The sequence below is a fragment of the Diadema antillarum genome, unplaced genomic scaffold, assembly GCF_040938485.1.
Source record: "Diadema antillarum isolate AM-2024a unplaced genomic scaffold, OU_Dant_1.0 scf00000047, whole genome shotgun sequence".
NCBI lineage: Eukaryota > Metazoa > Echinodermata > Echinoidea > Diadematoida > Diadematidae > Diadema > Diadema antillarum.
The window spans coordinates 104,466-120,161 of NW_027270936.1; the positions used below are offsets into that span (position 1 = coordinate 104,466).

General features: G+C 36.2%; 1 protein-coding gene across 1 annotated transcript; it reads left to right on the top strand.

Annotated features, from left to right (window-relative positions):
* Positions 1-605: 605 nt before the first annotated feature.
* LOC139715345 (uncharacterized) lies at positions 606-1,857 on the top strand. The gene has a single exon (XM_071626923.1). The coding sequence runs from the start codon at positions 662-664 to the stop codon at positions 1,652-1,654; it is 993 nt and encodes a 330-aa protein (XP_071483024.1). The 5' UTR covers positions 606-661; the 3' UTR covers positions 1,655-1,857.
* The last annotated feature ends 13,839 nt before the right edge of the window (positions 1,858-15,696 follow it).

Here is a 15,696-nt window from a genome sequence, read left to right on the forward strand (position 1 = left end):
AGCCTCACCTTAAGAATGCATGAATGGAGCTCAATGAAGCAGAACAAAAGAAAAAGGCATGCATAATTACACACAGGTGAACTTATTCAGCAAGCGGTATTGTAATGGAATTACACTGCTACATTTCTGAGACATGTGATGCTCCTATGTCATCAACACAGTGACTGTTCAGTGTAATTTATTTTTAGAGTCTTGGTTTCTCTGCTCAAGCATCACAATAAATCCCACAAATTATTTATGCACTACTTGATGTGAAATTATGAAAATCGTCTGGAATGCCCCTTTAAAGAAGTGTATCTGCCCCTACTTTAAAACACATGCTAACTGACATGTCTATGTATGTGATGAGAAACCAAGAAAGATTGAATGCGATTGAATGCGATTGCAGAAAACAATCTTTTCATTCAGTCATTGAGCAACTTTCGTCTGTTCGTGCGTTTTAAGGATACGCATATTATATCATTTAATGTTTGTTATGGTAGCATGATAGTGCCACACCCAGATACCCAGATAATCAACTCGTCATGTCGACATACGATAAGAAAGATGATCGGGAATCCAAGATGGCGCTGTGCTGTTAGGACGTGCCTGAGTGTTACGGAGGCATTAGGAGGAAATAAAATTGCAGCTCATTTCGCCTATTACAGTTTGAAAAGTCAAAATGACATCGAGAAAAAGGAGCTTAGACCAAGGAGTCGTTACAATCTCCCATTATTTCAAGGAAAAGGAGGATTCTGAGCCTAAGATGGATTTTAGCGACGCTACTACGGAGAAGGCTACGCAAGAACACAGTGACAGTGATAATGCACACGGCTTAACTGACTCTGCAGTGCACACGGTAGTGAAACCACTTCACCGAGATATGGAGGGAACCAGCCCGGGCGCGTCGGCGGAATCACCTCCACGCTCCTCGCTTGAGAAAAAACGACGAGTAGACGGGGAGAAGTCAACCACAGATGAACTACTCGCGGCCCTTATCCACAAGATAGACGAAATGAACTCCAATCTCACATCTAGGTTGGACACAGCTCTTGGTAAGATTGAAACAAATGAGAAAGAAATCAGTAACTTGAAAGAGGAGCAAGAGTCGTGCCGTTTTGATATCAAACAGTTACAGGACCAAGTAAACAAGCAGGAAAAGGAGAATATGAAATTGAGAGAGCGTCTTGTTGACCTCACTGCGAGAGAGATGAGGAATACGGCTGTGTTTAACGGGTTTCCTGAAGGTGCTGAAAACGCTGGGAAGTGTGAGCAATTGATCAAAGAATTTGCCAAGTCAAATATGCAAATGGAAGGTGAAGTGAGCATTGAAAGAGCTCATCGCACAGGCAGCATCAGGCCAAAACCCAGCCCTCCTCGCCCAGTTGTGGTAGCTTTCAGTAGATACACAACCAGACAAACAGTGATCAGCAGTGCCCGCAGATGTTTGAAGGAGAGGCCTTTTCAGCATAGCGGAAAGGATCACCAGATATTTGTCGATGAGATGCTGCCGGTAGAAGTGCGAGAAAGCAGGAGGAAATTGCTGCCACTGAAACGAAAGCTGAAAGAGGAGGACCCAAAGCGAAAGGTGTACTTCAAATATCCGGCGCGATTGTTTTACAGGGAGACTGAGAGCGGAAAAGAAGTGGAGTACAAGCAGCACACCACAAGATAGAATGGATATTGGCAGTTTGCTTTTGCACAGTAGACAATGGTCTAACAAAATACGACATACTTTGAAAAACTCTTGACACGACTGCCATAGCTCAGCAGTCAGCACCCTGTCATGCCAGCAGTATATTAACAGTTGATATCTCCGAAGACAAGATACACTATTCATGTGATTAAGTGATAGGGAAAATCATTTGTTTTTGCCAACTTGAGGAAAAAATAACTGTGAAGATGCCCAGGGGCACTTGGATTCCTTGTGATCATGTTTTATTCGATTTCATGCAAATTGTATGTGTGTTTTTTTCATTGCCAATGTTTTGTTGTCTGTTTTGTCTTGATAGACAGGGCAGAGCCAGGCAAAAACTGCCTTTTTTTCCAGTCAAGGTTTTCTCACTTGATTCTGGTACTTTAGACCATACTTAACAAAATAAGCTTCTGCGCCATCTTGAAATCTGTCCCAAATCCAAGATGGCCGCCAAATATCCAAAATGGCCGCCAGAGGACCTAAAAAGTGCCTTCTGTGGTTAAGATTTGTCTGGGGATGGTTTTTTTTTTTTTACTCTATTTGATGATAAATGGTAAGAGGAATAAGATTCAGTGAATTACAATTAGAATCAGTTTCTTTTTTATTGCGAAAATCCAACATGGCCGCCAGACGCAGCTCCCGAAATTAATTAATGTCATAATAACCGGAGGGCCAAACCCTAAAAACTTGCTTACTTAACAAGTGAGTTCCGCTCTCTCTACAAACTAAGTAGACCATGCTTATTTTCAAATTTTTATTGTAACAAACAACATTCCACTGGTCTACCTCAAAAAATTTGTTGCGAAAGCCTCCAAATCCAAAATGGCGTCCAAGATGGCCGCCATATTTACTGAATTTGCTATTTGAAAGACAGAATTTGATAGAAACATCAGATTTCAACAAATGTGATATCATATGAGAGAGAATAACATTTCCTACAAGTTGATACCATTTTTGTGGGCGATTGTGATAACTGAATTGAGATATAAAGGAAAAACACTCATTTTTTGATATTTTTCTGAAAAAAGGGAAATCATGAAAATGCTTGATTCAGCATAAGTCAGAAAAAGACTGAAGGATTATCTTGAAACGTTTTTAAGAATTTTGTTTGGCATATAATTAATATTTGGAGAAAATTAGGGGTCAGTACCATTTGCGGTTCAGGAGTTATAATGTCTCAAACTTGAAAACTCACTATGTAAAAATTCCACTTTAGCTGTGACAAGACCTTGTTGGTCGTAAAGAGAGTCTGCACGCGCCAAGACTACTACACACACCACTGGCACTGACGCTTGCAGCAGTGCCAGTGGTGCGTGTAGTAGTCTTGGTGCGTGCAGACTTTTTTGACAAACAAGAGTTTGCGCCTGCAAACTAACTTTTCATACCAAGTGGTAGCTCAGGTGACGCTGATCGTTATTATTTCAAAGTAGATTGTTCTGATATGTTTTATGCCTCCGCCAACGAAGTGGCCGAAGGCATTATGTTTTCGGGTCGTCCGTCCGTCCGTCCGTACGTACGTCCGGACGTCCGTCCCGTTTTGTTTTTGTCGATATCTCAAGAACCGTGTGGTGGTTTGACATCAAACTTGGAATGAGGGTATATCCTGGGGGATAATACTTTGCTTGGATTTTAGGGTCATGGGGTCAAAGGTCAAAGGTCACAGGTTATTTTGTGAAAAAAAAAGGTTGAAATTCCATGTTTTTCTCCATATCTCGCAAATGGTTGAAGGTATCTTCATGGAACTTAGTATATATATGCTTGTACCGATGGGCATTGATTATCTAGGAAAGTTGGGGGTCATGGGTCAAAGGTCAGGGGGTCAAAGGTCAAGGTCAACTCCTCAAAATATCACTACTTATATTTATGCAATGCCTGAAGGTTTGTTTTTTTAACTTGATGTATGCATGGATATATGAGGCCTCCATCCATTTCAAGCTTAATCGCTTATGATGGTGGTCTCCTGCATTCAATTATCTCTGTTGTTTACAGAGATGTGTATCTACATTGCTCAATGCAATCACCTATGTGTATCTATTTATGTACTGTTATCGATTTATTTCACTGCACTTGTTATTCTTTGTCTTTGTACTTTTTGAAGTTTGCATTCAAATTGCATCTGATTGAATGCAGAAATAAAAGCAAACAAACAAACAAACAAACAATTACCAAATATATATTCTGTGGGAAGTTTTTGCCAAAAGGTCAAAAGTCAAAAGTTCAAAGGTCAAGTGAAAGTGCTTAATTGCACTTTTTCCTCCATATCTCGAAAGTAACTCAAGGTATCATCATGAAACTTAGATATTTATGCATGTTCTACCTGACAGTGATTCTCTTTGGAACTGTGAGGTCAAAGGTCAAAGGCCATGTTTAGATAATGCTATTTTACCATTTGATACTGAAATTATACTTTTTCTCAATACCTTGAAAATTACTCAATGCATAAACTTATAAAAGGGTCAAAAGTCAAGTAAAAATCATCAGTTCCCCCAAATACCTGTACTCTGCACGTTTTAATCATTCATCCAATTGAACCTAGTTCTAGGAAAGTGAACATTCAGCACATTTGTGGCAAACCTGTCATTTTAATATTTTGCCAATTGTGTGAAACTGTCATCACACATTGTCAAGACAATGATTTGTGGCAAACCTGTTATTTTTATATATTTCGCCAATTGTGTGGAACTGTCATCACACATTGTCAAGACATTGTACTATAGACCTATTAGGAGAACCATGCATTATGGCGGAGGCATACCAGTCGCCGTAGCGACATTTCTAGTTTTTTATACTAAGCTGTCAACAGTTATCAATGTTATGGTTTCTTGAAAAGAAATGGTGATATCTCCGCATGTTTTAGGCTTCATTATATATATATATATATATATATATTTTTTTTTTTTTTAACATGGTAGAATGTTTTGTGATACAACGAACCTGCACATATAAATCGAATGTGATATCTCTTCCAATGGTAAACGATACCTTTAGTGTGTTGCGTCAGAGTCAAATCTTGATTAATAATTTGATATATTTTTAGAATTTCTTGTATTCCTGTCTATCATATATATTGTCCTTGTTTAAACCATATTGAGGGTTTATTTATTTTTTTATTTATCTATTTTTTTTTTTTTTTTTGGGGGGGGGGGGGGGTGGAGTTCATTTTAGTGTTTGGGTAAGGCCCGATCTTTGATTTAAAAAAAGAAATGCTTCTGTATCAAAGATATGCTTTTGTACTTGTATGTTACTCTGCTGTTGTAGAAACGTGAATAATGATGGCATATGTGTAATAATATCTGATCCGGACATGTCCTTGAAAGCCCCTCTGATCCGAGCACCCCCCCCCCCCCCCCCGAAAAATCCGACATGGCGGCAATTTCTCAAAGCTGCTTTTAAATGTGTTGTGCGAAATTACTTCTCAGTATATTGTTCATATAACACAGTCCAAAATGATTATTCATGCTGTATATTCACATTTCTGAGGGGCCCACATTCTACAAGACTTGTCTTTTTAGTGGGTCTCTCCATTTTTCGAATTATCCACAATGTTTACTTACTTCAAATCACTCGAGTTTTATGATAATCTGTAATGATTGTAAGGTGCTACAATTATTGTATTCTTTTCATCCTACATAGTTTTGAGCACCTGATTTTCTGTTACCAAAAAAGAAGAAGTGATGTTTATATGTTCTTGTCGAAAAATGAAATAAAACATTGAATTGAATTGAATTGAATTGAATTGAATTTACAAATAAGCATGCTGAAAGTGTATTCACTGGGAATAGATTTTTCTTACATCGTTTTAGGCTGATTTCATGTGGGTTATAGTGTCAAAATTGAATTGAACTAATGCCATTGGTAGATGCTTTCACATTTTAGATATCAGGATCACTCGAGAGTGGAAATGTTCATTTTCATTCCTTTTATAGAGTGATCTCAGGGATCACTCAAAGAGTGACGAGTGATCCCTAAGGTCACTCTAAAATGAGTGAAAATGAAAATTTTCACTCAAAATTCACTCCAATTTTACTTCAAATTTACTGACATTCATTATTAATTCCTCCAAAAATGAAACTTCCACTCGATTTGTTTTTCTTTTTCGGAGTAGAATATCACTGGTTTTAAAAATATCTCCATAAAAACCCATAATGGTTTGAAATAGCACTACAATGTTCAAAATATATTAAAACTATAAATAGATAGCACAACTGCCAAAATTGTACCAAAATTGAAATAATACATTTAATTTGGCGCAATAAACTATGTCAGCTTTGATGGCCTGCAATCTTGAAGTTTTTGAGTGATTGATCCAAATTTTGTTTTAAACTTTCTATAGCATGGTTGTTTCAAGCTTCTACCTCTATTTGAAAGACATTTTTTGCTTCATCTCATCTGCTCCAGAACAATCTACTTTGAAATGATAGCGATCGGTGTCACCTGAGCTACCACTTGGTATGAAAAGTTAGTTTGCAGGCACAAACTCTTGTTTGTCAAAAAAGTCTGCGCGCACCAAGACTACTACACTCACCACTGGCACTGCTACAATCGTCAGTGCCAGTGGTGCGTGTAGTAGTCTTGGTGCATGCAGACTCTCTTTACGACCAACAAGGTCTTGTCACAGCTAAAGTGGAAATTTTTACATAGTGAGTTTTCAAGTTTGAGACATTATAACTCCTGAACCGCATATGGTACTGACCCCTAATTTTCTCCAAATATTAATTATATGTTAAACAAAATTCTTAAAAATGTTTCAAGATAATCCTTCAGTCTTTTTCTGATTTATGCTGAATCAAGCATTTTCATGATTTTCCTTATTTAAGAAAAATATCAAAAAATGTGTATTTTTCCTTAAAATCTCAATCCAGTTATCACAATCTCCCACATAAATGGTATCAACTTGTAGGAAATGTTATTCTCTTTCATATGATATCACATTTGTTGAAATCTGATGTTTCTATCATATTCTATCTTTCAAATAGCAAATTCAGTAAATATGGCGGCCATCTTGGACGCCATTTTGGATTTGGAGGCTTTTGCAACAAATTTTTTGAGGTAGACCAGTGGAATGTTGTTTGTTACAATAAAAATTTGAAAATAAGCATGGTCTACTTAGTTTGTAGAGAGAGTGGAACTCACTCGTTAAGTAAGCGAGTTTTTAGGGTTTCGCCCTCCGGTTATTATGACATTTATTAATTTCGGGAGCTGCGTCTGGCGGCCATGTTGGATTTTCGAAATAAAAAAGAAACTGATTCTAATCTAAATCCACTGAATCTTATTTCTCTTACCATTTATCATCAAATAGAGTAGAAAACAAACCATCCCCAGACAAATCTTAACCACAAAAGGCACTTTTTAGGTCCTCTGGCGGCCATTTTGGATATTTGGCGGCCATCTTGGATTCGGGACAGATTTCAAGATGGCGCAGAAGCTTATTTTGTTAAGTATGGTCTAAAGTACCAGAATCAAATGAGAAAACCTTGACTGGAAAAAAAGGCAGTTTTTACCTGGCTCTGCCCTGTCTATGATCATGATGGGTCATAAGAATTTACAAGGTTACCTACTTGTGAAATATGTATATGGATCTGAAGTTAATGACCCATAATGTTAATGGGCTAGGGGACTTTAAAGCCAGGAAAAGATATTTTTGTTTTTTTATCCAAATTAAAAAAGGATATTATTTTATTACAGGAAACCCATTCGACTGATAAGGATGAAAGTTTATGGAAGAACCAATTAAGAGCCGATATTGTATTCAGTCATGGAACCTCCTCTAGTAGGGGAGTGTGTATCATATTTCGGAAAACCCCACATATAAAATTGACAGAGACAGTGAAAGATTCTAACGGGAGATTTTTGCTGGTTAAAATGGAAGTATATGGAAAAAAATTTATGATATGTAATGTATATGCACCAAATAATGAAAAAGACCACATGCATTTTTTTAAAGCTGTAGACTTGACTATACAAGAATATTATGATGCTGAACAGACAATATTAATAGGGGGAGATTTTAATTTTATTCAAAATTTGGCATTGGACCGAGAGGGCGGTAATATGAAGTCCACTTGGAAGCACTCTTGTGAAATAATAGAAAATATTAAAAACGTTTATCATGTAATAGATATCTGGAGAGACAAGAACCCGTTATTAAGACGATTTACTTGGAGACGCTCCAATCCTTGTGTTCAGTCAAGACTGGATTTCTGGTTAATCCATGAGTCTGTACAAAATATGGTGACAGATTGTGATATGGTCCCCTGTGTTTTGTCAGATCATGATTTTGTGAATTTACATCTGAGAATTAAAGAGTACACTGTGGGCCCATCTTATTGGAAGTTTAATAACAGTTTACTTAATGATGTTGAGTATGTTGAAAATTTAAAGGGACATTATGAGATGTGGGTAAATGAATGGGAAGATAAAAATGATAAAGGAAAATTATGGGATTGGTTAAAATTCAAAATACGAGAATTTACAATCACATTTTCTAAAAGGAAGAAAAATATAAAAGAAATTAGAAGAAAAGAATTAGAACAAGAATTGAAAATAATAAATGACATGGACCCGACAGAAATGAATGAGCAAAAATGGGAAAAGAAAGAGAAAATTGAACAGGAACTTAACTGCATGTACAATTATTTAGCAGAGGGGGCTATATTACGTTCAAGATGTACCTGGTACGAGAAAGGAGAGAAGAGTACAAAATATTTTTTATCATTGGAAAAGACACAAGCACAGAGTACAAACATAGATGTATTAGATACAGGTGAGGAACTTATTGAACATCCCCATCATATACGAAATTTTGTGATGAAATCTTTTGGTAAACAGTTTGAAAACAGGGATACAGTGTCTGACAAAGTGAGTTATGATTATATAAAAAGTTCCTGCTTAAAACACCTCACGGAAGATGAAAAGGCCTCTTGTGAAGGCCTGATAACACATGAACAGGCAAGGGAAGTCCCCCTTGGGATGTCAAAAAATAAAACACCTGGTAATGATGGCTTATCGGTGGAATTTTATGAGACATTTTGGCCTTTGATTTCTAAAAAACTAATAGGATCATTTAATCATGCTTTTGAAAAAGGAAGTATGTCCGTGTCACAGAGGCAAGGAATAATTAAATTGATTCCTAAATCCAATAAAGATAAGAGATTATTGGGTAATTGGCGACCAATCACCTTAATAAATGTGGATGCAAAGATACTTTCTAAATGTCTAGCGAAACGTATGTCCAAAATTATTGGTAATTTGATAAATCCTCAGCAAACAGCATTTATTAAAGGCAGATATATAGGTGAAGGTATAAGACTGATTTCAGATTTAATGTTTTATGCAGATGCCAACAATGTATCTGGAATTGTGTTAGCATTAGATCTTACCAAAGCATTTGATTCACTCAGTCATAGGTATTTACTACAGTGTTTAGAATGTCTTAATTTTGGTCCGTCAATGATACAATGGGTGAGAACATTGCATGCAGGTATAAAGCGGCTGTGTATTGATAAATGGCTTTACTACTGGTTATTTTGAAATTGGAAGGGGTGTTCGCCAAGGCGACCCCCTTGCCCCCTTTTATTCATATTAGGGCTCGAAATATCTAATGAGATTGTTAAATAATCCAAATATTATTGGAATGGAGATGCTCGGAAAACAGATTAAATATACAGCTTACGCTGATGATATAACATGTTTTTGTAAGGATACAGAATCATTATCAGTATTATTAGAAAGCTTTCAAGAATTTTCTGATATATCAGGCCTTTGCCTCAACCGAAGCAAATCAGAAGGAATGTGGATAGGAAATGATAGACTATCGAAAGAAAAGCCACAGATGATAAAGTGGTCAGACAATGGTCTTAGAATTCTTGGAATCTGGTTTTCATATTACAAAAAAGAAGCAATCCGAAGAAACTTTGAAGATCGATTGGGTGAGATTAAGAGAACATTTTTCATTTGGAAAAATCGTAATTTAACGTTAATTGGTAAAATTCAAATTTTGAAAACATTTATTATGTCTAAGATAATTTATTTGACGTCAAACATTGAAATTCCTCAAGATTTTGTGAAAGAAGTAGAGAAGTTAATGTTTTCCTTTTTATGGAATGGCCCAGATAAGATTTCAAGGTCAACTATGTATGCACAATATGCTGAGGGTGGTCTCAAATCCCCCAATTTACAATGTATGATTGATACGCAGTTAATTAAGTGGGTTAAAAGATATTATGGAAATCGCAACCATCAATGGGTGCTATTGGGAGATTATTTCTTAAAAAGGCTTGGTGGAATTCTAGTGTTTCAAAGTAATTATTCCCTTGAAACTATTGATAAGAGGGGTATCCCTCTATTCTATGAGAATATTCTACAAATATGGTTAAAGACAAACATACATGAGGATTTTATTGGTGATGAAAATAGCCAAGCAGGCATCCTACAACAACCAGTATGGAATAACCAGAATATTTTGATTGATAAGCACTCAATATTCTGCAGGCCGTTTTTTGAAGCAGGTTTATGTTATATATATCAAATATTTAGTATTGATGGACGGCTCATTGATTTTGAATTTTGGTTAAGGAAAGGAGTGCCAAGCAAATATAATATGATGTATATGGCAATTGTAGACTCTGTTCAAAAATAATCGAAATGTTCCTTCAATACACTCCTATTGGAGATGTTTTGGAAAGAAGAAGTGGCTCAAAAACAAAAGGATCTTATTATTGCACAGTTACAAGATGTGAAATCAAAACCAATATATGAGGAATTTTTAAAAGAGATTAAATCAAGACCTTGAGTGTGGATTGAAGGTGATATCTTAATTTTATTATTTTAATTTATCAAATGACTCTGTTGCTTATCATAGGCTGTACAGTTGTTGCTAATTCTTTCATGAAAAAAGTAGAGAATATCATATCCGCAGTACGTGACTATAAGACGACGTGATCACTACGAAAATGAGTATCGCAAACTGCGTAAAAGGCTATGAGGTAAATCAGATATGCCTAAAAAAGCCTCCAAACTAAAGTCTTACATATATAATGAGAGAGAGAGAGAGAGAGATTGTTCCTGACATAAACGTACGGGGTGTCTCACTGTGGAGCATAATAAGGGGAAGAAATCAAATAAAAAGGCGGATGTGTTGCTCTCTTCTTTTCCCTTTTAGTCGAGCTTTCGGTCTGTCGTGGCCTTCATCAGGATCCACAAACAGAACACACGTTACAATAACTGTGTAGATGTCATAATGTGCCGTATTATTGTATGTATGTATATAATATGCATATGTATATGTGTCCAATGTATATTGACATATCATATATATATTTATTTTTTTTGAAACAAGGAAACAAGTTTTCGCTATATATATATATGTATATATATATATATATATAGTGCGAGAAGAAGAGCATTCGTGGACGTAGCTGGTGATCAAATTATGTGTTTATTGCCAAGCTCTCGGTCTTGTTCAGACCTTCATCAGGGCTGTGAAATGATACAAACATGACTCACTTGTATGGCTGCACTCGTGACAATATAAATCTAACGAACATGAGTCTACACTGACTCTGTCATCAAAAAATCCGTAGTTATATAAATCCATTGATCACTAGCTACGTCCACGAATGCTCTTCTTCTCGCACTGAATAAATAATGAAGAGAATACACTGGTGCTGTACACGGTCGGGACCCCTTCTCGCTCTCTCTCTCTCTCTCTCTCTCTCTCTCTCTATATATATATATATATATATATATATATATATATGAACTCTCCCAACCTTTTAATAAGAGGCTCTGCAGTACAGGATCTATTCAAGCGTCTAATCTATACCAAGCTGTGCTAGCTGTGTAACGAATGCGGAAAAAACAGGAGTAACAACAGTGAAGGGATGATTGCTGAAATTTTCAATCCTATAGCATCATCCTTTCTAAGGTTATTAGAGTTGAACGTGAAGAGTGTATACAGGCCTTTTAAGAAATGAGAAGGGGACTTTAAGACACACCAAATCACACTACTCTACAGAAAGTGTTGGAGAAAAACTGTTATAACACATTTTCCTGTGGATTCTATGATCTCAAAGCTTAGCATAATGTAGAAGGAAACTAGCTCGTACAGAAAATATGAAAAACTCAATATTGGCTAGATTGACCGAATTTACCCTATTTTCAGGCCTCGCACAAAATCAGTGTGTGTGTGTGACTTTATGTTGGTTTTGAGATGCACGGTCACATGTATAGGGCCTAATAATAGTAATAATCACATGAATGATTGTATTTATTATTTATAATAATCATATTTTATATATATTTTATATAAAGTATGATTATTATGTTTCGAAAGTTTGATACAGGATTGAATACATATTTTCATTTTTTTTGTATGATACACAATACGTTTCTGTTGGTGAGATGATGTACATCTTAGATCGCATTTTTATGTTGAAGTAAATGATTGATTTGTGTAAAGGTAATATTTCAGAAGATTGATATCATTATTATCGTATCATACGATATTGCGCCATATGATATTGCACTATATCATGGCACATAATGCCATCTAGCCAATTATTGTAATGTGTATACTCTGTGGGTAGATCCTGATGAGGGCCATGACAGGCCGAAAGCTTGATTAAAAGGGAAAATAGAGCAACGTCAGCCTTTAATTTGATTTCTTCCACTATATATATAAATATATATATATATATATATATATATATATACATATATATCCTATATATACGATTAGCTTTACAGTACATAGGTATACGCCAAACGCAGCAATATGTAAAACAAAAATTAAGTTATACATCACTGCACTTTCTTTTGTGATGAAGTGGCATTTATCCTCTCGATGTATTTGGTATCAATAAACGCACTACATTTTTTTTTTTCGTCTTTATTTCGTTCCAATACAGTGACATCTCGAATTGTTGTAGCCTTATCCAGCGATGATGGACATAGTTTAACCCAGATTTTTGAAACATTGTAACTATTGTCATATTAACGAATTGTCCCATTTTCGCCAAACTTCACATACTACATTTCGGAATGTATATAGCTATCATTATACATTATTCATTTATTCATTCATTTTTTTCCATCTCCAACAGAACTCGTAAATACGTTTTTCTTTCCACATGAAATATAAGTACATATAATATGTCAATATAACAAAATATGATAAATGGAATTTATGGATATACAAATGATAGGGTGAAAAAAGAAAAAAACACAAAGAACATTCTGAAGATATGAAAATGCAGGAGATGGGGAGGAATGCTGAAGAAGCAAACCTTGTAGGGTGCATTCCCCCCAAACATATAGTAACATCTTATATCACTGATCTTCTACTTAGCACATGAAACTAGATTTACAAAATGAATACACAAACTATAAATAAAAACCAGACTACCCCCAGACAAACACCCAGACAAATCCACAAACCAAGTTGCTGTCATGCAGAAAATAGAAAGAAAAAACGATGTCGATTGTGATGACGAAAAGTGATGAGTGAACGGAGCCGCTAAGCCATACGCATAAAAAGAAAGTGAATACAATGTGATATATATATATATATATATATATATAAATATATATATATATAATATATATATACATATATATATATATATATATATATATATATATATATATATATATATATTGAAACAAGGAAGGAAAAACTGACCAGAAGCAATTGTAATAATAAATAGCGAAAACTTTGAGCAAAGAAAATGGGTTTTTCCTTCCTTGTTTCTAAATATATTACAAAAAGCTGCATCGCTTCGGCGATCCCTCACATTTATTCCAAAGTTGATTTACATCATTTGGGTTTATGTCACGTTAATGTGTGTGTGTGTGGCACACATACACACACTATAGCTTCTGACCACACGAGCAAAGAGAGTTAAGGGTTTGGGACGAACACCGATCTAGGGCTTTCAATAGCTCAGTCGGTAGAGCACCGGTCTAGTAATCCGGAGGTCTCGGGTTCGAATCCCGATGAAAACCCATTTTCTTTGCTCAAAGTTTTCGCTATTTATTATTACAATTGTTTCTGGTCAGTTTTTCCTTCCTTGTTTCAAAATATATTACAAAAAGCTGCATCGCTTCGGCGATCCCTCACATTTATTCCAAAGTTGATTTACATCATTTGGGTTTATGTCAGGTTAATGTGTGTGTGTGTGGCACACATACACACACTATAGCTTCTGACCACACGAGCAAAGAGAGTTAAGGGTTTGGGACGAACACCGATCTAGGGCTTTCAATAGCTCAGTCGGTAGAGCACCGGTCTAGTAATCCGGAGGTCTCGGGTTCGAATCCCGATGAAAACCCATTTTCTTTGCTCAAAGTTTTCGCTATATATATATATATATATATATATATATATTCAACCGAATCATCATGAATATATTTGAGGTAAAATTTCCATTAAAATAATTGCAAATCTCATCAGCGCACCACAGGCATGGCAAGCCACTGTACACGCACCTTTTGAAGCTTGAAAGTATGGACTACCTACCTTTGTTTCCCTTTGGCACTCAAGGAATTTGCTGTCGAAGAAGTGTAGGATTTCCGTCAATTAAGTAGCAGGTTCATAAACTGGGAAATTCAGTTGCACAGCTTCCCAATTCTCCCTACGGAAACATACGCTCCATATAGAAATACTGTATATCGCTTAGGAAAAGAAACCTTTCCGTTGAATATCTTCTCTATAGAATCAGGGTCGTTTAGATAAAAAGGGAAGTAATGTATAATAAGTTCCTTCGTTGAGCCCCAACCCTGTATGCCCAGACAGCTAAAGCACACATTGACGCCAACACGTGTAAATAAGGGTAGCAGCCAGCTATCACACTGGGCAAACTTACTTTTGAAAATGAGTTTGTGCATTGTGTATTTTGAGCTAGATATATATAAAGAGAGAGAAACGCATGCAAAGAGTCGGGTGTAAAATAGCATGTAATCCGAATTTTGCTTAGCGAATATGTGAGCATGTGAAGCCAGTAAGTGCTTAATTTGTTTTCTAGTACAATGTCCTTTCCCAACAAAGTTAAACGGGCAACGTATTGAAAGGTAAACTCCTCCCTCATCATATGTGCACACTTTTCCGAGACATTTATTAACACTCTAGTGCGTGTTTGAACGGAAATGAGTTAGATTTGGGGACAAAGAAACGGTGCCCCTCCCCCATGCACACTGTAAGGGAGACATTGCAGTGGCAGATCCAGGGAGGACCGCAACCGGCGCACGCCCCCCCCCCCCCTTTACTTTTTGTTGAAACAAAAGAAATAACAAGAAAAAATGGGGGAGGGGTGCGTGCGCCCCCCTTTAATTTTGTAAACGCGCCCCCTCTTTACAGAATTCCTGGATCCGCCCCTGCATTGTCTCCTTTATTGATTCAACCACTAGATCTAACTCTCATATCCCCATTCTTTAATCGATTTCTATAATTTAACATAACAAAAACCGTTCATCTTGCATGAATGCAACAATGATTTGTAATCATACAAAAAGAAATCAATCAATACATAGCCCGAGAGGCATAACATAGGAGCCTACATCTTCAATCTATATATACAAAGTTACTCATATGCACAGAATAAAGAAAATAGAGAGAGAGAGAGAGAGAGAGAGAGGGGGGGGGGGGGGAGAGAGCAAAGCAAACTGATATGAATCGTCAAATAGAATTCTTTATCAATAGATACATCAGATTACTGCCCAGGCATGCCTATTAGAATAATGTTCGTTTTATTTCATTTTTTTTTTTTTTTTGCGCAATTTCTATTCGTGTATCCCCGTGTCTTTAACATTCACCTAACCTATCTCTTATTTGTTGGGATGTTCTCCCATAATTTCATAATCATTCATCGGAGCATTTTTAAATGAAGTTGAGTCTTTGATGAAAGGGTCTGCGAACAAGCTTACGAAGAACACCTGACTGCTCGTCTGGTATTGACCAATCAAAATGGAATATGTCACAGCATTCCCTTCATGCTTACTGTGCGATGATGGAGTCAAACCCTACT